The sequence below is a fragment of the Carcharhinus amblyrhynchos genome, chromosome 31, assembly GCF_965287045.1.
Source record: "Carcharhinus amblyrhynchos chromosome 31, sCarAmb.v2.hapA, whole genome shotgun sequence".
Classification (NCBI taxonomy): Eukaryota; Metazoa; Chordata; class Chondrichthyes; order Carcharhiniformes; family Carcharhinidae; genus Carcharhinus; species Carcharhinus amblyrhynchos.
This window is the reverse complement of record NC_137354.1, coordinates 14,426,707-14,452,201: the sequence shown is the minus strand read 5'-3', so window position 1 is coordinate 14,452,201 and position 25,495 is coordinate 14,426,707. Positions and strand designations below refer to the sequence as shown.

General features: G+C 40.5%; 1 protein-coding gene and 1 non-coding gene across 5 annotated transcripts in view; both read right to left on the bottom strand.

Annotated features, from left to right (window-relative positions):
• LOC145360583 (adenosine kinase-like) overlaps positions 1–25,495 on the bottom strand; it is a 261,050-nt gene that overhangs the window by 118,961 nt on the left and 116,594 nt on the right. For all 4 annotated transcript variants that reach the window (XM_080215917.1, XM_080215918.1, XM_080215920.1 and 1 more), the window contains exon 4: positions 15,544–15,622. In XM_080215917.1, the coding sequence (XP_080072043.1) occupies positions 15,544–15,622 (79 nt within the window). The remainder of the gene's footprint in view (positions 1–15,543; positions 15,623–25,495) is intronic.
• Positions 17,310–17,492, bottom strand: LOC145360604 (U2 spliceosomal RNA). The gene has a single exon (XR_013889751.1). It is a non-coding gene; the product is annotated as a U2 spliceosomal RNA (small nuclear RNA).

Sequence of the window (25,495 nt, the reverse complement as noted above, 5' to 3'; positions counted from 1 at the left end):
CAGAAGGTACTGTCCAAGGAGCCTTGGTGAGTTTCTGCAGTGCATTTTGTAAACGTTACACACTGACGTCACTGAGATTCTCTGTTGTTAGAAATGGTCATTGTCTGGCAACTGAAACGTGCCAAAGCATTACAGATTTTTGGAAAAACAAATACAAAGGAGATTTTTTAAAATGTGGGAACATCTATAAGCCACATTTCATCCCGACTTGGAACTGGAGTGCTGTTCGTTCATTACTATTGAATTAATGTTTTGGAATTCTTCCTAATATCATCTTGCGTATACCTGCACCAGTTCAAGAGAGTAGCTCACCACCACCTTCTAAAGGGCATTGTGGGATGAACAACAAATGCAGTCCTTCCCTGCAGTACCCACGTGTCATGAAAGAATAAGAAAAAGGTGCAAGATGGATCTTGGTCTTACCATGAAGATGAAGTTTTGTCTACAAATCCATCAACAAAATTAAAACAGATATTTAGGCTGTTGTAAAAGATCTTCAGTGTTTTTTTTGTTAATCAGTGTGATGGAAATCAAAAACAAGCATCGATTTTTAAAGAAGCTGAAGGAAAGGATAAGCTGTTTTCAAATACAACATCTGGACGACATCTACCATCACTGCAATTTCATGCATAGTTAGTAATGGTGCAGATATGTGCTCCTCTCCATAAGGGTTGCACATATGGCTGATAATCTGGAATTAGCTCCTTTTGAGCAGCATTACGATCCACAACTGTTTCAATTTGTATGGTATCTTGAACAGGTCTGTTCTGATGGCTGCCTGCCATCTATGCCTCCTGTTTCATTAGCGCAACGCATTATCTATGGATTCATACCAGATCGCTCTCAGCGTAGAGAATGAGTGAGAGATTCAATTATACAGCAGCCAATGGTGATTAATTTCCATATTGTCCTAAGTATTCCAGAATAAATTTGCAGATCTAGAAAGCTCAATTCTTAAGAAAATCATGTATCAATTAAAAAAAGTATTATTTAGAAATCCATAATTGCATAAATTAATTCTATATTGCATAAATGGAACAATAATCAACAAAACTAACCAGAAATATAGTATTACTGGAATTATAAATTTACAAATGACATTGGACAAATAGAATTCTTGCTTCCCAACACCAATGTACATTGAATAAACAGCACAGAATCAGCACACTTAACCCAACTAGTTTGATCCTTTAGAATCTACTTTGTTACTTGTGCTCAGCTGATGGGCAGGAATTAAGTTTCTTCAATAGACACCACTTTCCTCAAAGAAAATCTTTGAAGTATTTGTATTTTCATTTACGTAGCTTATGGGTAGACATTGTGTAAGTACACATTCACATTCAGATCAACTCTAATTCAACAAATCTTCCACACAAGGCAGACCTCATCTGGCTGCTTTTATAAGATCATAAAGAACAGGGGGAATGAGGAAATTGGTCCACTGAGCTTGCTCCGCCATTCAATAAAATCATGGTTGATCTCATCAGAGATAGTAATCATCATGTACTTGGAAGGGATTTCCACACTAGAGATTTTTAAATGGAGAGGAATTATAGGTGTGCAAAACTTTAAAAATGAGACAAGATAGATATTATGATCCAAATAGTGGTAATTGCCACGCAAAGCAAATCTCAAAGGGAAACTTGGCAAGGTTACCACAACTCTTTTCTTTTCATATTTCAACCATGAAAGTGGATGAAGTCAGAAGCCACAAAATTCCACTGAATACTTGTGGGAATTTTAAATATTAGAGCATTAACCAAAGAAAAATAGACACTTCTGAGTTGTTTGGCAAACTGCTTCACTTTGCCTTTTCACAGTTCTTTTCCCAATGCACAGCAGCACTTGAGGTGGTCCTACCTGGCCACTTCCAACAGTTCTCACATCTCTTAAGTAGTCTCTTTTCTTTTTCATCACAATTCCACTGTCCTTTTGCTTCCTTGAAACTTATCTTTCCCAGAATATGAATATCATTCACATTCTTTTAATTGTCCAAACTTTCGGGTCAAATTAAAGTAAATAATCTTGCCTTATTTGGTTTTGACCTCGCCCAAGTTATAAACCCTTTTATTTCCCTTTGAAATTTAACAACTAAAAATCCAAATTCATTCTTATCTTCAGATGTAAATTGCTACCTATGGCTTATCTGCTTGCAGGAACTTCAATTTGTCCATATTTACATGTCTTTCACACCTACACATCTTTGATGTCAAAAGCCTTGCAGTCCAACTGTCTTCAGTATACTTAAATTAGTCACACTCAGGCAATCGTGTCTACTTCAGAGAATAACGCAATAAACCCCAAAATATTAAAAATAATAGTCTTTCTTCATGTAGAGAGCAAAAAGCTTTGAATTAATTAAAATTTATTTAGAGTGGATGATGTGAGGCTGGCAATGAAAGCATGAGATCCAAGCCACAAAAGCATGAGTAAAAGTTTCAGCTGCACAAGTGGTCTGATGCAGGTCTTTACAGAGATGAAAACAGGCAATCTTAATAATACAGAACATATATGATGGGTTGCTCAGTTCACAGTCTAGCAGGATGCTGATACTTCAAACAGTATGGTTCAGCCAGATATGACGTGGAGATGCCGGCGTTGGACTGGGGTAAACACAGTAGGAAGTCTCACAACACCAGGTTAAAGCCCAACATGTTTATTTGCTAGCAAAAGCCACTAGCTTTCAGAGTGTTGCCCCTTCATCAGGTGTGTGGAAGTTCTATTCACAAACTTCTATTCACAAACCCACGACTTGCCTGGACTCGCAAAATCTCACTATCCTGTCTGGAGACAATACACATCTCTTTAACCTGTGCTTCATGCTCTCTCTACTCACTGCCTGCATCTTTAAGACTTGATTACCTGTAAAGACTGGCATTCCAACTGTTATTTTGCAAATTGAGTTTGTGTCTTTATATGCCCCTTTTGTGAATACAACTCCCATTCTAGTGATGAAGGGGCAGTGCTCCAAAAGCTAATGGCTTTTGCCACCAAATAATCCTGTTGGACTTTAACTGGGTATTGTGAGACTTCTTACTGTGTCAGCCAGATACAGCAGCTGGGAGGTAGACTAAAAATACTGAGGTTTGACGGTGATAGCTTCTGTCTTTCCAGTATTCACCTGGAGGAAACTGGCTCATCCAAGATACAAGACATGATGGCAGTGGTTAACACTGCTGCCTCACAGCACCAGGGACCCAGGTTCAATTCCGACTTGGGTCACTACGTGAGCCTGCATGTTTTCTCCGTGACTGCATGGGTTTCCTCCAGGTATTCCAGTTTCCTCCCACAGTCCAAAAGACATGCTGGTTAGGTGCATTGGCCATGCTAAGTTCTTCCTTGATGTACTCCAATAGGTGTCAGACGTGGCGATTAGGGGATTTTCACAATAACTTCATTGCAGTGTTAATGTAAGCTCACAATTATAGAAATTTGGTAAAACCGATTCGAAGCATTGCTAGGCAACTGATGTTTTTAAAAGTAAGCAGAAATAAAATAATTTGGCTTAAGTGCCCACAAAAAATTCATATGTCCAGATTTTAATCCAAGTCTCTCATTTTTTATACATTTCATAATTTATCACTACTAATTAGAAGGTTAAGTAAACCATGAATGATGTTAAATCCAGAGAACAAATTGTGCAACTTATTCATGAAAATATCATAGGAAGGTCACTTCAAACATCAAGTATCTCCACTTGTTAAGTTTACACTGTAATTTCCTTATCAAAATGATTTGAGCTGAGAATTTTTAACCCACAGTGATTTATTTCACTTTTGAATTTGAGAGAAATAAACATTTCATATAGCACTATGACCAACTAAGTCTTGCAAAATGAGAGAAACAAGTTAAATATTTTTCTTACTGGTTTTAAACTCCTGACTGGCTTGGAAGCTCTTTTGTTTACCACAGCTTTTGAATAAATAGATATTTTTAATCAACTACTTTTGGCAAAAGATTGGTTTAAGTAAAAAGCTATGGTTAAGAAACATGCCAGCACATAAATGATATCGTAAAGAAAACAGTAGTTGCCAGTTTCTGACAGCATGCCAAGAACAGTTGTTACTCTTAGCATTCAATAAGTGCTCCAAGAGAAAAGGTGCACATTTTGACTGCCACGTTTCTGGTGAGATTTGAAACTGAGCTCCAGTCTACCTGTTCAGGTTAAATTTTAAAAATTTGTAGATTCTATTGCAGAACAGCAGGGTATTTCTCCCAGTGTGCTGGCCAACATTTAGCCCTCAATCAACAATACTAAAAATAGACAAATCCAATTGCTTTGATGTGCTGTGGGAAATCTGGGGAGATGAAAGACTTGACTCAAGTCATTTTCTGGGTCATATCTTACAGAAGAATGTTGTTATGCCAAAAATGAAAATGATCAGCAATAACCGCCATAACGTAATGGACCAATAAACAGGCAGAGGTTTCAACTGGAAACAAATTACGTTCTGAGGACTGGATTGAGAGAGATTGCTTCCCCTTGTGGGGTAGCCCAGAACTTGAGAATGCAGTAAAATTAGCGGTCTTCTATTTAAGACTGAGGGGAAGTTTTTTTAAATATATTTGGTGAACCTTTGCATGAAATTGAAAGAATTCTAAATGAACATATTAAAAAATGTAAGTTATAGAGTGCATCTTGTGACCACCTGTCAGCCAAAGCAGTACAATACAAAAAAAATTTCTTTAAAAATGTTTATGGAATCAGTAATTGCTTATAAGAATGTTTGAAAGGGATTTTTAAGGGTTTGCACCAATTGTAAAGGAATCAGTTGCAATGTTCATAAAATCCCAATGTGGGAGTGAGAGGGGAAACTGATTCACCTTGGATAAGAAGAAGTATTGGTTCATGTGACAAGGTGATCCTTGAGCTGCAAACAGTACCAAAAAGAAGGAAGTTTAGCTACAACAAAAAAAGCCACGCAGCCAGATACACAAAAGACAACAAATAAGCTATTGCTGCAAACAGAGGGGGGCTGCAACAGAAGGGAGAACAGAAAAGACACAATTACATGATGTGTGTGTGTAACAGCTAAACAGGACAGAAAAATGAAGATGTGATTAGAATGGGTGATAGCGAATTCAAGAATTTTGCTGTAATTGCCCCAGTTTTGCGAGTGCCAACCAGACCATTGAACAGGATTTATTAAAAAGATAGATAAAGAAGTCACTGAAGAATCTCTGTTGTAAATCTAGCCAAGGAGGTTCTACAGGTTTGTGTCTGGGAAAATGAGAGATCCGAAGTTCCAAAGGCTGAGTTAGGGAACCTTTGGAACATGATACAGGGAGTTAAGGTTTTGTAAGACAGATCCTTGTGGTATCATCTACTAAAACTAAATTTGTCTTACCTGAAAGATCTTTTGTCTGTTAATTCTTGTTTAATTTACATTAATTATAATTCGTCTAAAAGTAAAATTTATAAAAATTAAATTTTGTTGATAATTCCTTTATCTGCAGGTTTGAGGTGGTCATTCTGTAAACTTTGGTCTACCGTTTCCCCATGGAAATCATCATAATCTATAAATTTGTATAGCTGCACCTGATTGTTCTTCCAATTAGGATTGTAGGTCATGATATGAAGCACCTATTTTTCAAAAGACGTTCAAATGCAAGGATCCATAATTATTTTAGGGAAAATGTTTTTACATCAAAAGCTTTGACTTTAGCCATTATAACCACTTCATGGCTTCTGGAATTGCTGGTGATATGATGGATCAGTTCAGCCAACACATCAATCAAAACATGCAATTTTTATTCAAGGAATGTGGATTCACAGGCTGCAGCCAGACACAGAATAACTGCTCCATGAATTTGACCCTCAGTTACCAGGAGCACAAAAACACTTGGACGTACTGGAAGACTACCACATAATTGTATCCAATAAGTCAAAGCACACTTTAGCCTAATAATAATTTGTTAAAAGATTATTGCAGTCAACTGAAACTCAAATATTAATTCTAACAGCCTAGTTCAATAACTTAATTCTCTTCTAAAGACAGCAGAGCATGCTTCTGTAATATATCTAAACTTTTCAGCAGCAAATAGCAGAAATGCCAATTATGAGATATGACACACCTCCCTGTAATCTAACCTACAGTGGGGCAACTACACACAAGTTTTCTAAATTCTTCAACATTTACAAGAAATCTACTTGCACTCCCTTTTCTCCTCCCAACAGACATCTAGGTACCTTCTTCCTTTCTCATATTGCCCATGCTGCGAAAGGCTGGCAAGTAACCAGTCAAAAACAAGTTAAATTACCAGCCTGGAATGCTTTCTGCTTTTCAAGGGCTGTACCCACTGAAATTAAATCATAATTGTGTGTTTCTTATGTGTAAAAAAAACTCAATTTGAGTTAAATAGCTTCACAAAGGAAGTATCAAAGCTAGCTATTATTGTTTTCAATATAACAATGTTATGATTTTAATGTTGCTTGTTATACACTTATACACAGATGTGCATTAAGTAGAGGCTTGGTACTTCTCCAGAGTAAAGGAAAGAAAAGTAGAACCAATCAGATGGGATGCCACACAACAATGAGAAAGGGAGAAGGTTCCTTGCAAAAACCACACCAAATACTTGAATCATTTGAGATTCTGCTTCCACAATGACACTAATTCAGGACAAATGCTCAAACACACGTCTTCAACACACACAGGCTCTCTTCCACCTACTGATTTTCCATTTTATGACTCCAGCAACTGTATCCTCCTGCACAATCTACAAAGTTACTCTGACCACAGGATGACTATTTTAGGATATGCAAAAAGATAAATGTGGTTTCCAGTGCGATTATTCTAGAAAGGTACCAATTATCTGATGGCACGTAAGCACTCAATCAGCCTTGTAGAAACCCTTATTGAATATTTTAAAGTTTATTATCGAAGAAACTTTATCCTTTTCAGATTCAAGAATGAGACCTATTAATATTCAACAATCCCATTTTTAAAAGAAACCCAGTAACAACTTAAGTGTCGGATTTCACAGCTTGAGATAACAAAGTACAACGTACACCAGAATACAAATCCCCATGAACAAATGTTACAGCAATTCACAAATACATTGGAACGCTACAAGATCATTTCTTTCTCACCTTTAATAATTAGATATAAACATCTAAGTTGTGTTGTAATCCATTTTAATGATCTTCAGTTCTTAAATATTATCTGCAATCATCAAGTATACTGATTCATGGATCCTACAAATTTAGTGCTCCAAGGGCAACCACAAAAAATGAATTAAATATTGATTATGATCATGTGCCAGGTTGAATTTTAAGCCAAACAACCAGAAGTCAACAATTTAAAAGTTACTCTTGTATTCTGAATGTCACTACATTCTGCACCCTCTCCTTTCCTTCACTATAAATGGTATGCTTTGTCTATTTAGCATGCAAGAAACAATACTTAAGCTGTACACTAATACATATGGCAATAATCAAATCAAATCATTAATGCTGTTATACAAATGAGAAATGTTGGAAATACTGAGCAGGTCATGCAGTTATGTGACAATATAAACAGTTCCTTTACTGGCCTCTGTTTCTCTCTCCACATTTGCTACCTAATCGGATGTGCATTTCCAGCACTCAAATCATGTTGCCCTTAATAGTCAGATCTCAAACTACAGAAAGCATAAAGCCAAATGCACGACTCCACCCATCTCCAACTTTAAAGCTGACTCTATTCTTAATATTTTCTGAAAAATGTATTTGCTACATAAGGCTACGTTTTATGAATTATCACAACTCTACCAAGAAAGCCGAAACAGTCTTAACCTAACAAATGATGACATTGCAAATACCAACTGTTTCTTGTCATGGGGTTGAATAACTAGGTGCTTTCACTTGCATCCGATGGGCCACAACAAAATTTATATGATCACTGGCCTTAATGGGCTTCAACAGATACTGAAGTGGTTACTGTTGCAAGCTCAACTGACGTGAACAGAGACTTAAAGCTGTAAGTAATTTAAACATGGTGGTTTCTTCAATAGTGAGACTGCACGGGATTCTGCAATACTTAATATATAGTATTTCAGACATTAGAAAAAGGTTGAGATCTCCCTCTCAAGAAAGGTTTGATTAAAGTGGCAGACAGACCCCTTGCCTCAGTTTTTATTTCATCTTCACTTATATCACTGTTTTACTCTACACTATATTTTCCTTTTTATTTGGTTTTCCACCAGTCCTAATTTGCTTTCATCAGCAATTTATTTTTGGGTCACTAATACAAGAGCAGATTATTTGAGGCTCGATTGTAATTGATTACTTAGCCGCTGACCACATCATTTATAGTTACCAGTCGTTGCACATATTCCATGAAAAAGAGACCTAAGTCAAGGCAACAAAATTGGATAATTGCAAGTGATAATGCATGTTATAGAATTTAAAAAGAAAATCTCTAAAATTCAACAAAAAAGCTTGTCAATTTATCTCACTTGAGTTCCACAGAAAATTTACAGGACCGATCTAGCAGAACCTCCTCTCTAAATTGCAGAGGTCAAATGCTGAACAGATCAGATATTCTTCCACAATATTAACAACACGGCTTAAGATCTCAAAGGGCTTGCTTCAGCAGCACCCAAAGCACTCAGAATTATGCACAACATGAGGCATTCCCTCAAACTCAGAACCCACTCTCCAGTTATTCTAATCACAATTATTTTAGAAATAACTTTTGAAGCACACCCCAAACTTCAGTGGCTTTCTTTAGGCTCAGTATGTGGCTTCCATTTGGTCCTATGGCAACAATTCACCATTTGGAAAACCTTAAGTGCCAATTTTAAAAAGCTCGTGGTTTAATTGGTGTCACTTGATCTTTAGCGAAGCATGTTAAAGCAACGCATCACAAATGCATATAAAATAACAGATTCTTGGCCACAAATCAATCATAGAGTAGACAAGAGGTCATTTGGCCTATCGTGTCTATGCACAAAGGAGCTAACCAATTAATCATATTCCCGCTCTTTGCTAAAGCTCTTCAGTTTTTTTCTTTTCCAAATATATATCCAATTCCCAATGTTGAATTTGCTTCCATCCTACTTTCAAGCAGTTCAGTTCAGGTCATGTTGATTTGTTGTGTAAAATAATCTCCCCTCATCACCTTGGTTCTTTTGCAGTCATCTTAAATCTGCATCCTCTAATTACTGATCCTCCAACCAGTGGAAACAGTTTCTCCCTGCCTGGACTTAAGAAAATATCCCATAACTTTCAGCATCTCAATTAAATCTCCCTTTGCTCAAAGGAGAACAATCTCAGCTTCTTTAGATTCTCCACATATATCCTTTCTGAAGAGCGGTGTCTAAAATCTGACATACGGTATATTCCAGCTGAGGACTAATCCGTGATTTATAAAGGCTCATCATAACTCCCTTGTTTTAGAACTTCATGGCTCAATTAATGAAGTCAAGCAGCCTTTTGTTTAAACACCTTGAATCACCTTGAAAGTTTTGTGAATGTGAAGCCTCAGGTCCCTCTCCTTGTGCACCCACATTGAAATTTTGTTTAAATTGTGTCTCATTCTTCCTTTCAAAACGTATAGCTGCAATTGAGGCAAAAGGGCAATAAAAGGTTTTAAGTTAAACAAAATAATCAGACTAGTTTGAACTTTGAGTTTTTTCTCTCTCAATTCAAATTCCATTTTGAAAAGAGATATTTGTCTCAATGGGGGAAAAGGCATGGAGAATTAAATAGATACCCCCAAATAGGGATTGACAAAGGCGACCATACTGAAAACTCAACAGAAAGCTGTTAAATGACAAAACAGATGATGGAAAGACATAAGAACAATGAAGTATGGAAACAGCAAGGGGGTAAGAAAACACGCAAGAGAAGAAAGATATAAAGAGAGAAGAAATCTATAAATGCAACAGATCTAAGATTTTAAAAATGACCACATGGGATTGAGGGTAATATAATGGCATAGATTTGAGAATTGGTTAAGACAGAAAATAGAATAGGAATGAACAGGTCTCTCAGACTGGCTGTCTGTGACTAACGGGGTACCACAAAGATTAAAGTTTGGCCCCACCTAGTCACAATCTATATCAATGATTTGGATGTGGGATCAATCCTAATATTATTGTCGACGATTGAGTTGTGAGGAGGATAGAAAGGGGTTTCAAAAGGATTTAGAGAACCAGGAGACAGTCTCAGATCAAGAGGTACGCTATTCAAAGAGGAATTTCTTCATTCAGGGGCTGGTGAAGGCATCAAGGGATGTAGGAATGGTGCAGGACAATGGCAGAGATCAGCCATGATCTAGCTAAATGGCAGAGCAGGCTCAAGGGGCCAAATAACTTACTCTTACTCATATTTCCTAAATTCTTAAAGCAGAAAATGCTGCCAGTTCTGAAGAGAAATAACAAGCCAATACCACATCAAGAATCTGCTCACTGCTCTGGCTACACTTGGTTCTTACAAGGAGTTTGCATTCCAAAGTCATTGTTTCTCTTATTTTTGTTTTGCTCTTTAAACAACATATACTGTGACCAGTATGGTTTGAAATTCATCATGAATGGATGCATTAATTTCTAGCAACAATGAGTAACTGACATATAACTAATGGGCGAAGGAACTGCTTATTGTTTCCACGGCAATATTGGATATTGCGATAGACTTGAAAGATTCATTGTTACTTTTGCTACGCCAAAGCAAATTTATCAGTTTAAGACTATAGTGGACAATATTATAACAAACAGGAGGAAGTATTGTTATCTACCTATATTTAAAGAAACTGTGCTGATAATTTAATTCACATTTATTTAACAATTGTGGCAACTGGAGGAAAAACATGTTATAAACTTTTCCAAAATTGTCTATTACTTTTGGCCTGTACAAGATATTTGAGAGTAGTGTTCAAATACTGTTGTTTTTGGCTAGGATCTTCTAAGTTTTCTTCATGTCCACAGACTATAACTGACTATATTCAATGCTACATTTCCATTTTACAAAGTATAAACAGAATGCTGGCCTTTCAGATATCATCTTTTTAAGTCATGTACAACTTTCTAATGCAGTACACCAAGCAAATACGTTGGAAAGCTACAGTCTGCTTATGCTCTTGGCTGGAGGTTTTGACATGGTCCAATGAATCACCTTGTGCGACATCCTATGAACCAACAAGGCTGTTTACATGCCGTTCTATGTGCTGAATGGTTCAAACAGTTCAGTACACAGGAAATCATGCCTAAACTGCAGAGCCCATAACCTGAATTCTGTATTCATGGAGATACTGAAGGCCTAGACACAGTGCAAAGAAAAGCCACACAATACCTTTCCTTTAGTAATTTATCTTTGCTTTAATTCACAAATCTTGCACACAAAAACACCAAGGGCAAAACAGACGCAAGCATCAAGCAGAGGATCGCTGCTTGACACTCATCCCTATATTATAACTAAAATCAGCTGACAGAAGAAGAATATCTCTAGCTTTGCAGTGGAACTGCAATAAAGTACATATCAAGCCAAGATAGTCAACCTGCCCAACCAGTAATTGTCTTGCTATTAATTCATTGAATACTTTTGTTCTGGCAATTATTGTACCTATATTTACAATTATTAGCCCACTTGATGATTTATTAAATACCATGAATTACCACAAATTGATACACGTGATGTATTCTGACAAACCTTAAGTACACCTCAGTATTTTCCATGATACTTGGCTCATCTAACAATTTCAGGTGTTTATTATCAAACTGTGTTGAGGATCTTGAAACAAAACAAAAGCAAAATACTGCAGATACTGAAGATTTTGAACCCATTTGATGATTTTCCTCTTTTATTAAATCCTGTTGACCGAGTTTGAGAAGGTATATTGTGACAAAATTGTTGTAAAACAATAATAAATTCTCCTTACTTCCTGCAAGTATGGTTCGCTAGCCTGGCTTCCTTAGTTTGATTTGCATCCTTCATTGTTTAACCACCAGCCAAAAGCAATATATCTACTTTAAACACTGTCAGCTCACCAACTCAAAGCCTGATAACTTTAATTTATAACAAACAAGATTAATGGAAGTTTATCTTATTGCAGTGTCTACACAAAAGGTCTCTGAGGAAGCACTCTTGGCTCCACTCAGTTTCTCATCTTTAATGGCCTAAGATACCATCAGAAACCTTTTCTTTGCCGATGACGCTATCTTTTATCAAGAACTTGAATCCCGATCTGAAAGTAAGCAGCAGTAGAATAATTGCACGCTGAAATATAATAGCAGTTGTCAGCTGAATGGTGCATTACTTTAAAAAATCTTTTGAAAAAGATCACCAAGATGTTGCTCAATCATTTCTACTCTATAAAAATGTCAAGCTAAACATTCTGTAGTTCATATCAAACCTAAAATGAGGTAGGTTAGGGATAAACAAATTGCAAAGATTATATGAAAAGCTATTGATAGATGACAGCATAGGAAAAACTGAATTGATGAAGGTCCCTTATTCTATTCTAGATTCTATTTCCTATGATTAAGCTCTTAATCCTGTAATAGACCATTGCTGCAATGGCATAACAGGAATCAAAAAGGGTAAAGCTAGAAACGTTGCTGCATTAGCCTCATGTTCATTAAGAACTGAATATTAACACAGAAGTTTTATTGCTTGTCTGTTCTAAAATAATGGATTCTAGTACTTATAAGGAAGCATGGAGGGTTGCAAACAGCAGGGAATGCAGAGAGGCCTGGAACGCAGAGGCCTGACAAACTTAACAGTAGAACCTTATTCTAACCTTTTTCTTCCTTTCCCTGCATGGTAGTCAGCCAAGCTGACAGGCTGGCCAATTGTCAGATTAGAAAACAGTGACAATTGAGTGGAGGCTGTGGGAGAGGAGGCACATATCAATAACTTGAAGTATTCCTGTGCACATAGTAATCATCGGAGCACATTCCAAGCGGCTGATCCTCATTATGGCTTGGTCATCTGCAAGCTGTACTTTCTAATAGAATGACCATTCTTATCAACAAATTCCACTTGGGATTAAAATGAAATGGATAATCGGAAACTGTTGTATAATGCTCTGCAACATTTGGAAAGGAAAGAGTACCTGTTTCTTATAAAATTGAGTTATCAGTAATGCAGCACACTGGTTTGTCACTGTGGCACAGTTGGCTAAAACATGGGGAGCATACTTGCAATTATCTGCAATTGTTTTGGAAACACAAGGAGGTTCACTGGGAGGTGCAAAAAGTAAAGGAGAATGCAGAGGACAGAAATTTTATTTCACTATAGAAAAGGTAAATGAGGCACATGCTTTTCAAATCAAAATGTTGGTCAGTAACCTTCTCTCAACTACATTTTGCCTGAATTCCTAACATGAAAACTTTTTAACAAAATCTCAATTCATTTTGATAGGCTGCGGAATTCCAGATGAAGCTGACTACCCACTTAGCCAAGAACTAGACTGTCAAGCATGTCACTAGAAGTGAAATCATGACTTTCCACCCACGCAGCTCTCAACATAAATGTGGGCTGACTGGAGAAGCATAGAACACATTATTTCAATTTTATGACTCAAGCTAACTATTCAATTGGCATTTATTATACTTTACCGTTGATTTCTTTTGAACTAATATAGATTACCTTTTTCATTGTTCTCTACAATGGGAATGTTGTCCCATGATACAAAAATCATGAATGTGGCAGTCAGACTTACTTCTTTGGAGTGGCGAACATAAGCAGACAAAGCACTTGTAGTTTCAATAAATTGTTTCCCTAATTTAGATTTAGTTTCATTTCTCAGTAATAATTCTGCATTTACTGTTAATCCAACAGCACAATAATGGTTGCTATTTTTAATATGCAGGGCCTTAAGACACTTGTTAGATTTTGAAGTATAATGGCAGCAGGCAATGCATAATGTCCAGATTGACTGGAACCAAGAAACTATAAAAGAGCAGATCCATTTTGACTTGTAGACTTGATTGAGAAAGGCCTGTGTCAGATCACTGCAAACTATGTCAGTGACAATCTAGACCACTGACATCCCAACTATTCAGGATAAGGCTAGAGGAATAGACAATGCTCCAAGACAAGCTGTCACTTCACTGAGTGCTAAACTGAGACCAAGAGTGACCACTAAGAGTGGTAACAGACTCTAAACATTGAATTTAAAATTGCTTCCACTCAAGTTTTCAAATCCCAAGGTGAGGTTGAGCATCCTAGACAATTTTTTGTTTTTTATTCCTTCACTGGATGCAGGCATCTCTAGTTAGACTGGCCTTTATTACCTAATTTTAACTGCACTGAAGAAGGTGGTAATAAATTGCCTTCTTGAACTGCTGTACTCTGTGCATAGATACATCCTCACTATTGTCAAGAGATCAGTTACAGGATTTTGACCCAGCGAAACAAGAGGGGCAGTGATATAACCCCAAGTCAGGATGGTGTGTGATTGGAGGGAAACTAAGTGATATTCCTATACTTCTGCTACCATTGCCTCTTCAGCTGGTAGAGGTTGTTGGCATGGAAGGTGCTATCTAAGGACCTTACAGGGTTACTACAGTGGTGGAGCAGGCACGCATGCACGGGGGAGGGCACACGAGGCAGGGCACTGGATGCAGGGCCGGGGGAGGCGGCTGGGGTGGGGTCGATCGCGATCGCAAGGGGGGAGGCGTTGGGCGGGGGCGAGTGCAAGGGGGGAGGGGGTGGGCGGGCACGAGCGCGAGGGGGCGGGCAGACACGAGCACGAGGGTGGAGGGGGTGGATGCGAACGCGAGGGGGTGGGCGGACGCGAGCGTGAGCACGAGGGGGGAGGTGGTGGGTGAGCGCAAGTGCGAGCAGGAAAGGGGTGGGTGGGCGGGCGGGCGCGAGGGGGAGAGAGAGTGTGAGTTAATGTGGGAAAGACAATTTGAGCCGGCATGTGCATGCCTGAAAGTGCACGCATTTGAGAGAGAAAGAGAGTGTGTTTGTGTGTGGGCTGCCATGCACCAACGAACTCACCTACTCATGCCTTGGGTGAGGATGAGTTAATAACTACTCAGACTGACAGTGAGGTGAAAACAATTTGACCCTTTTGCATTCTAATTGTCACCTTTATTAATTATTCAATTTTGAATGAATGATTTATTGTTTTGCTTTTGCTTTATTTTTGTTCAGTAAGTTGTTTCTTTTGTTCATGCCTCAGTGTCTTATTGAAATCCATGTTTAATGTTGTGCCAAAACTTATCTTTTCAAATTTTCCTCACCAGCCCTTGAGTGAGAAAAAAACTGAAATGTGACCCCTCACATGGAAAGGTTGGGCAAACCTGGTCCAGTACTATACCTAATGGCAGCTACTGAACAGGAAAGCCACACATCCAACCTTTACATGTGCACAAAATAAACTCCAGCACTGCTTTCTCCAGAAAATAAGAAAATCATTTTGATCACAGTTCCTCCCGAGGTGATATTGTCACCTCATTTATCTTATTACAAACACTATAAGGCTGTGGGAGTTGCAGCACAATAAACATAGAATAAGCAACTTTAGCTAGAAGCAGATCATCTTTCTTAGTTGAACGAGAATTGGAAATAATCTAATCAGTTGTGAGTATTGCTGGATAAAGACAAACCTGGGCTACTTTGACTGAATTTTGTGTAGAGCCACCAGCATGATACTCCACTTTGAACTTCTTTACAAGTTCATCAAACCTGCAAGAAAATCCAGAAGAACAATCAGATATTGCAATGGCTTGATTAACTGGAAGCAACAAAGGCAAACACTTAAGATTTTTTGATGGTGGACAAGAAATTCATCCTCATTATGCGCTGAGCAAGTTGTCATAGACTGTTTTGTAATCATGAATAGAATGTACATCTGCACACACATTCTAAAGGTTAAACCAGTGGCAGCAAGCATAATGGTCAACTTGTATTACTTATGTTTAGTACCATTATAATATTGATCATATTTACTTTATATCAAGCTTTTTATACAATGCGCATTCTGCAATGCTGACATTCGTGCAACCTTGCTGTCCAAAAATTGGCTGCTGTATTTACTGATCTAACAACAGTAACTGTATCTAATTGGCCATGAAAGGCACTATACAAATGCAAATTCTCATTTTCATTAAATTGGGTACGAGAAACAGACCACCTTTGTATGATCTTTTAATAGTTTCACTTCATGATCCAACAAATATGGAAAATACTGTAAACATATCCTGTTAACAGAAGAAAATTTCTTTGAAAAATAAAACAATTCCATGCCCACTTTCGCCATCTCAGTACAGAAAGGAATAAGCAAGACAGGCATGAAGGGAATACACAAGGGTGAATAAATTTGATTTCACATTTGGATTTGGACGAAGGTTTTACACTGACCAAAGCCAAGACTGGCTACGATTTACACAAAATGAATTTCAACCGTAGAAATCAAATTCTTAGGAAATGTGCAAAGACTCCTTCCATTTCTGAGGCAAAGTCTTGGCCGATGGAGACTATGCATTTCAGAGTACAAAGGATCCTGAAACTTCCAGCAAACTTATTAGATGAGAAAGAGCAGAACCACAGCTCTGCTCAGGTTTAGATTACCTGACCTTCAGCTGCAGTGTCTCTACTGGAACTTCTGCATTTGTGTCTACTACAAAACTATTTATCTCTACAAGCTTCTCTCATAGGGAAGTCAGCACTACTGGAAAAGTGGATGACCCCAAATCAGCTTCAGCCAGCCAACCTAACCTTCTGAAGGAATATACCATTGGACTTTTGATTATGGTCTCTGGATTCATGTGAAAAAATAATTTTTATTTTGTCTCAGGTCTTTGCCCTGTTCCTCTTTCTTTCCCTTACCCCCCCCCCCCCCTTTTCACTGCACGAATGCAAAAAGAAGGGGATGTTGCGAACCCTCTTCCACATTTTGAGTGTATGTAAAGTAAATTAAACCTCTAATCTTAATGCTCCCTGGAGATTGCTGTTGGGTTAGGAGGATTTGATCACTGCAAAACTGAAAGATTGGAGGAAAATGCAACACCCGCTTATAAAGGGAAACTGAAAAAAAAACCCGTTCATTTATGGGTGGTGAGAGAAGAAATCAAGGCTGTTTTAAATTAAACTCCTTCTTCACCGAAACAGTATCTATCTTTCCAACAAATTGAGAGAAAGACCATTAAGTGTGGAGTGTAGGAAGGCTGGTTGAAGGAAATTTGTGGAAGACAGTTTAGGAATTTGAAACTGCTGATAAAATAGGGAATGGGAGATTTTTTTTTAAACTTTATTCCAATCCAATCCAATCAAATCCAATCCAATCCAGAGTCCCAACAAGTTGGGACATTCCCAATCCAAGCTGACAAGACAGGGCTCTCACCCCCTGTCTTGGGCTTTATCTACATGACCCAAGCTGATTGGAGTAGGTATAGTTCCTCCTCCAAGACTTGATCTCATTTGCATCTTAGCCAGAAGGCCAAGGTGCCGCTTGAAAAAATTGCTTCAGATGAAGCTAAAATGTAACCCAATGACTTCAACCAAGTACAGCACGTCGATACTACACTTGATCTTAGCCGAAAGGCCAAGAAGCAATTCCTAGATGAGTTGGTCCCCAAGAGCTTGGCCAGATGGGGCTGTCATGGTCACTGCCTCTCCTCTTAGTGAACTTGCTGGTTTAGAAAAGATGGTATGGGTTGGTTCCTATGACAGCAAGGCTGTACTGCACAAAAAAACAAATCTCAATACAACCTCCGTATTTCAGAATAGTGGAAGCTATTTTTGAGGCCAACAACTGTTTGCCCGCTCCTTTGTACAGTCTCCTAACTGGAGTCATGAGCAATGCCTGGAGCACTTGACCCTTGTCAACCTATAGCCCCCCTGGATCTTGACAGCCTCATTGAAATAATAGCAACACAGAGGACTTGCACAGAATGAAAGAGTTATGACTGTCCACAGGATAGTGGGCACAAACCTGCAAGACGTGTGGCCCGCAGCTGCAAACGAATTTTATTCTGAAGGTATGGAATCCCCTCAAACTGATAAGTAGTCTGGCCTATTGATGGGGGGGGAATATATAGGACAGTGTACATGCAGTCAATGGCATTTTACAAGGTGAAGTATGCAACAATTTTATGTCCTCTCATAGTATTCTCTGCCTGATAGTCAAAGACAGTATTTTCTCTACCCCGATTTGAAATTGGGAGTTATGGCTGCAGTAGCTCAGTAACAGCCTCCTTGCGAAAGTGAAGCTATTTCATACATTGCTCCTCTGCCAAGCTGAAGCTGGAGAAGTGATCTTTGAAGACCATCTGTGCATATGGTTTCCTGTTCATGCCCTTCTCTTCTGGCAGCTTCCCCCGCTCTGTGTCGTCTTCCTTGCCAATCCCCACTGTACTCGATATTAAAAGGCAGCATTACCAGGCCACCCACATATAGACAGAGAAACAAATGACGGCAGATGTTGAAAATATCAAATAAAAACAAATGCTGGAAGCACTCGGCAGGTCTGGCAGCATCTGTAGAGAGAAAAATTTAACTTCTGACACACCTAGAACATTAACTCTGATTCTTGCTCCACTAATGCTGCTGGACCTGCTGAGCATTGTACCCTTAAAACAACAACAGCTGTGCGAAAGCAGCCAAATTCCTCTCCGTGCAGACAAAGTAAACTTTGGAGAGTGCTAAAATAAAGCAGAAGTGGTCAAAAGTCAAACAGCAATTAGCTTTCATGATCTCTTTAAATAGTGCTGGTGAGAAGGGCTTCACATCCGTTAGTGTCCCACTGTGCGAAACAAAGTCAGCAGCACATGGTGGTTGAATCGTTAGGCAGCCTGATATGCTAAGCTGGTCCCGCAAATGACGAAGGAGCCTGATCTGCATAATTTGTTCCTCTAAGTAATAACTGGTTGTTTTTCAAACTGGAGAAAGATTTACAGTGGAGGCTTCCAGGGATCACTGTTGGGGGCCATGCTCTGATGTTCAGGGCATGATTTCAAAAGTTGAAAATGATAAGATGATTGGAAGCTGTGACAAAGACAGTCTTGAATTTCAATAGGACATAGGCCTATTGGTGGATTGGGCACAAAAGTGGCAGATGAAATTCTTTGCAGAAATATGAGAGGCGATTCATTTTGGCAGAAGGACTTTGGTGAGACAGCATGAAATCAATGGAGAAACTCAAAGAGATGTAGGAAAAGAGGGACTTTTGTGCACATTTACTTCAGTCATTGAAGATGGCAAGGCATGTTGAGAGGGCAATCAATAATGCATGTGGTGTCTCAGGCTATATTAAAAGGGGCACTGAGTACAAACGTAAGATCATGTTGCAATTGTACATGACACTAGTTGGGCCTCTCCTGGGGTATTCTGTCCAGTTCTAGGCAGCATATTTCAGGAAGAATGTGGAGGCACTGGATAGTGTACACAAGAGATTCGTAAGAATGATTCCACAGAGGAAGAACTGAAACTGAGAATAGATTGGGGAGCCTGTTTTCCTTGAAGAAGAGGAGGCTGAAAGGAGGCTTGAGAGAGGTGTTAAGTTCCTAAGGCATATGGACAGGATAGTGAGAAACTGTTTCCACTGGAGAGCATCAAGGACTAGACTGTCAAACTAATTGGCAAAAGGAATTAAAGTGACAAGGCTTTTTTTTTAAAACATCAAGAGGGTGGTTGGAGACGAGAATGAAATTCCTGAGAGTGGTGGAGATAGATTCGATATAGAGCTGTTCAGAAGGGAATTGGACTGCTGTCTGAAAAGACGGAACATGCAAGATTACAGGGATAAGGCAGGGCAGGTGGATTAGGCAGGAGTCAGAGAGCCAATGCAGACTTGATGGGCCAAATGACCTCGTTTTACATTGTAAAAGTTGTGATTCTATGAAGTCCTTTCAGTGAATACAACCATCTTCTCCCAAAGTGATGAAAAGATCCACATCTGCCAGCTGTATGTTGGCAAAAAATGTTGCTCAAGCTATGTTATTCCCTTTCGCACTAGAGAGAGTATTAGAACAGAAATGCTTCTTTAGAATTTATCCTCCATCAATGACAATGGCATCTGGCATGGCACAATTTTTTTTTTGGTATACAGGATCCCAGAAGTTCTAGCTTTTATTCACCATTCTGTTATTGCTAAAGTTCATTTTTCAATCATTAGGCTCTTAAAAGATGAAAGAGGTCAGTATCGTCCTGATAACTCATTAGACAATCAGCCATTTCCTTCAACCTTGAATGTCACGAGGTAAAACTAACTTACTGGCAAAAATTCATCTGTTCACCTTCCCAATCCAGCAGTGTGAATAAGAAAATGTCTCATTTTTTTATTCTTCCTGTCATATTTGTTACTTAATCTTCTGATCGTCATTTACAAAAATGTATGATTTTGGCCACAGAAATGAATGCAAGTTACAAACATTATTCAATTTTCAGTAAAGGAATAGTCACTTTTATTCATTTTAGCACATGGTGCCTATTATGCTGCACTACTGAGTAGTCACACAAGTGTTTTTATCTACCCTCCACTCGACTTAATTCTTCACATCTTACAGAAATTGGAAACTTAATCAAAACGGTGACCTGTTTAATCAATATGATGTGGAGATGCTGGCATTGGACTGGGGTGGGCATAGTAAGAAGTCTCACAACACCAGGTTAAAGTCAAGCAGGTTTATTTGGAATCATGAGCTTTTGGAGTACTGCTCCTTCATCAGGTGAGTGGAAAGTTGGGTTCACAAACAGGGCATATGTACACAAAGACTCAATTGCAAGATAATGGTTGGAAATGCGAGTCTTCACAGGTAATCAAGTCTGCACAGGCACAGACAATGCAAGTGGAGAGAGGCTGAAAACAATTCACACCTCTTTAACCTGTGATTAAAACTCTCTCCACTCACATTGTCTGAGGGAATTCTGAGGGAGTGGTTAGCAGGCAGTTGTGGGCCATCAGCTTTAAATATCAACTGACCACACGGTGAAGTCTTCCATTGTTTGCTGGAGCAGACGAGTGAAGGAGCAGAGAGAGAGCTAAGATTTTACCTGTTAAAAACCTGTTTAAAATAAGTTTAAAGCACTTTGTTTTTTGTAGAACTGTTTAAAGCATTTATTTATTGTATTTACTGCTTTAAAAATTCTGAGGGAGTGGTTAGCAGGCAGTTGTGGGACATCAGCTTTAAATCAGCGCCAGGTTTAAAAGGAGGCCTGGTGTAGGCAGCGGGCAGCGGAGTGAGTGGGAAGCAGAGTGAGCTACTAGGGCTTAATATCAAAAAGGGCTTGAAGGAAAAAAGGCCAGGTGAGTTCGTTTGAAAAACAAGAAAAAAACAAAAAAAAAAAATTTTTTTCAAAACTACTACAGTGAATAATGGAGGGGCATGTGATGTGTGGTTTCTGTATGATGTGGGAACTGGTGGACTCCAGGGTCCATCCCAGTGACCATATCTGCAGTAAGTGCAGGTTGCTGGAGGAGCTCCAGCTCAAGGTGGATGAGCTGGCCTCTGAGCTACAGACACTGAGGCTCATCAAGGGGAGAGAGGGTGCCATTGTCAATGGGGTGCAAGTGACATCCACCCCCCCTAGACTGGCTAACTCTAAGGGTCAAGGACAAGAGGGGGCTGCTGGGAGGAGGAAGGGGGGTGAGGAGCGGAGGCCTCAGCCTCTTAATCTGCATAACAGGTTTGAGGTTCTTGCTTCCAGGCTGGACGAGAACAAGGCAGGTGAGGTTGGTGAGCAGACTGCACACGATACAGTGCTGCAGCAGGACATAGGCAAAGAGAAGGGGAAAAGGAACGTAGTAGTTATTGGGGGTAGTGGGGTGAAGGGTATTGACACTGTCCTTTGTCACAATGACAAAGTGCACAGAAGGGTATGTTGTCTGCCTGGTGCTCGGGTACGGGATGTCGCAGCTGGGCTGCAGAGGAACCTGGAGTGGGAGGGTGAGAATCCAGTCGTTGTGGTACATGTGGGTGCCGGCGACGTAAGCAAAATGCAGACTGAGGATCTGGGGAGGGAGTATGAAAAGCTGGGAATGGAATTAAAAAGTAGAACCGACAAGGTGGTCATCTCTGGGCTACTGCCTGAACCAAGTGCAGACGGGCGTAGGGTTGACGGGATTAAGGAAGTGAATGGGTGGCTCAGGGATTGGTGTGGAAGGAATGGGTTTGAATTTATGGGGCATTGGCACCAGTATTGGGGTAGGTGGGACCTGTTCGGGAGGGATGGGGTTGGTCTGAACCGTGCTGGGACCAGAGTGCTGGCGAATCGAGTAAAGAGGACTGTAGACAGGGCTTTAAACTAATTAGGGGGGGGGAGGGTGTGAGGGTAGGTGACCTTACGAGGTCTAAAGTTAAGGAGAGGGTACAGGTAAGGGAAGAGGCCGAGGATGTCCCAATAATAGAGGGAGTAGGGGGCGTGAGTATGGTTGGTGGCGTTACGGCAAATAGGGTCCAGGTGAAGGCTGGGATGAAAGCACTTTATCTGAATGCACGAAGCATTCAGAATAAAGTGGATGAGCTGGTGGCGCAGATCGACACAAATGGATACGATCTGGTGGCCATTACAGAGACGTGGCTGCAGGGTGACAGGGACTGGGAGCTGAATGTACAGGGCTATCAAGTGTTTAGGAAGGATAGGCAGGAGGGAAAAGGTGGGGGGGCGTAGCTCTGCTGATTAAGGATAGCATCACGGTGGTAGCAAGGGATGATATTGGAGCCAAGGAGCAGGGGGTGGAATCGTTGTGGGTGGAGATTAGGAACAGCAAAGGGAGGAAGACACTGGTGGGTGTCGTCTATAGGCCCCCGAATAATGATCTGGAGGTGGGGGCGGGCTGTTAACGCGCAAATAAGTGCGGCGTGCAGGAATGGGACGGCAGTAGTTATGGGGGATTTCAATCTGCATATTGATTGGTCGACCCATGTTGGACGCGGGGGGCTCGAGGAAGAGTTCTTGGAATGCTGCCGGGATAGTTTCCTCGAACAGTGTGTGTTGGAGCCGACGAGGGAGCGAGCTATCTTGGATCTGGTGCTATGTAATGAGGCGGGTAGAATTAGGGACCTTGTGGTGAAGGATCCTCTTGGGGAGAGTGATCATTGTATGGTGGAGTTTCTGGTGCAGATGGAGGAGGAGAAAGTGGGTTCCCGGACACGCGTCCTTTGTTTGAATAGAGGGGAGTACGGTAGGATGAGAGAAGAATTGGCGAATGTGGACTGGGGGAGCGCATTGGAGGGAGGGTCTGTTGAGGAGCAGTGGAGGATCTTTAAGGAGATCTTTCTTGGTGCTCAGCAGAAATTTATTCCAATGGTCAAAAAGGATAGTAGGAGGAGAGGTAATAAGCCGTGGATAACGAAGGAGGTGAAGAAAAGTGTTAGACTAAAAGCGGAGGAATTTAGAGTAGCTAAGAGTAGTGGGCGAGAAGAGGATTGGGAGAGGTTTAAATGTCAACAAAGATTGACAAAGAAGTTGATAAAGAAGGGTAGGAGAAACTATGAAGCTGGGCTAGCGCTTAATATAAAAAAGGATAGCAAGAGTTTTTATAAATATATAAAAAGGAAGAGGCTGGCTAAGGTTAATGTTGGTCCTTTAGAGGATGAGAAAGGGGACCTAGTGGTAGGGGATGGGGATATGGCTAAGGTATTGAATAACTTTTTTGTTTCTGTCTTCACGGAGGAGGACGTGAATAATTTGCCGGGTGTTAGCGATGGAAAGGTGGTAGGACTGGAGGGTCTTAATGACTTCACTGTTACTAGAGAGGCGGTGCTCGACAGACTGGAGGGGCTGATTGTGGACAAGTCCCCAGGACTGGATGGAATGCATCCGAGGGTTCTGAAAGAAATGGCGGAGGTGATAGTGGATGCCTTGGTGGTTATTTTCCAGACATCGCTGGATTCCGGGGAAGTGCCAGATGATTGGAAAACGGCTAATGTTACGCCATTGTTTAAGAAGGGTGCCAGGCAAAAGGCGGGCAATTATAGGCCGGTTAGTTTAACGTCTGTGGTAGGTAAAATGTTAGAATCTGTCATTAAGGACGAAATTGCGAGGCATCTTGAAGGGAATTACTTGATAGAGCAGACGCAGCACGGTTTCATTGAAGGGAAGTCGTGTCTGACAAATTTACTGGAGTTCTATGAGGATGTGTCTAGGGCGGTGGATAGAGGAGAGCCGGTGGATGTGGTCTTTCTAGATTTTCAGAAGGCGTTTGACAAAGTACCTCACAAGAGGTTATTGCAGAAGGTCGAGGGACATGGAGTTGGGGGTAGGGTGTTAGCGTGGATAGAGGATTGGTTGTCAAATAGGAGGCAGAGAGTGGGGGTCAACGGGTGCTATTCGGATTGGCGGATGGTGACTAGTGGAGTGCCCCAGGGGTCGGTGCTGGGGCCTCAGCTTTTTACCATTTATATAGATGATCTGGAGGAGGGAACCGAGTGTGGGGTGTCGAAATTTGCTGATGACACCAAGATTGGGGGAAAGGCAAATTGTGCGGAGGGTGTGGAGAGTCTGCAGAAGGATCTAGATAGGCTGGGCGAATGGGCCAGGAAATGGCAAATGGAATTTAGTGTTGGCAAGTGTGAGGTGGTCCACTTTGGTAGGAAGAATGGTAGGAAGGACTATTACTTACGGGGCGAAAAACTGCAGCAGGCGATGGTGCAGAGGGACCTCGGGGTCCTTGTGCATGAGTCGCAAAAACCCAGCTTGCAGGTGCAGCAGGTGGTCAGGAAGGCGAATGGGATGCTGGCCTTCATAGCGAGGGGGATTGAATATAAAAGTAGGGAGGTCTTGCTGCAGCTGTATAGGGCATTGGTGAGGCCGCAGCTGGAGTACTGTGTGCAGTTTTGGGCGCCGCACCTGCGCAAAGATATTTTGGCCTTGGAGGGAGTGCAGAGGAGGTTTACTAGGCTGATACCGGAGTTGAGGGGGTTGAGCTATGAGGAGAGGCTGAATAAACTGGGCTTGTACTCGTTAGAGTTTAGAAGAATGAGGGGAGATCTCATTGAGACGTATAAGATGATGAATGGGATGGATAGGATAGAGGTGGAAAGACTCTTCCCCCTCAAAAAAGACAGTAGGACTAGGGGGCACAGCCTCAAGATAAAAGGGGGGCAGTATAGAACGGAGTTGAGGAGGAACTTTTTCACTCAAAGGGTGGTGAATCTCTGGAATTCTCTGCCCGTTGAAGTGGTGGAGGCTGCCTCGCTAAATATTTTTAAGACGCGGGTTGATGGGTTTTTGATAAGAGAGGGGATTAAGGGTTATGGGGAGAGGGCGGGAAAGTGGAACTAAGCAGCGACAGATCAGCCATGATCTTATTGAATGGCGGGGCAGGCTCGAAGGGCTAGATGGCCTACTCCTGCTCCTATTTCTTATGTTCTTATGCTCTTGTCCGTACCTGTGAAGACTTGTTTACCTGAAAAAATTCGTACTCCAACCATCATCGTGCAATTGAGTCTTTGTCTATATATGCCCTGTTTGTGAACGCAACTCTCCACTCACCTGAAGGAGCGGCGCTCCAAAAACTCGTGATTCCAAATAAATCTTGGCCTTTAACCTGGTGTTGTGAGACCTCTGACTGTACTTAATTAATACAAATGTGTTGATTGGTGAGACATGGCAACA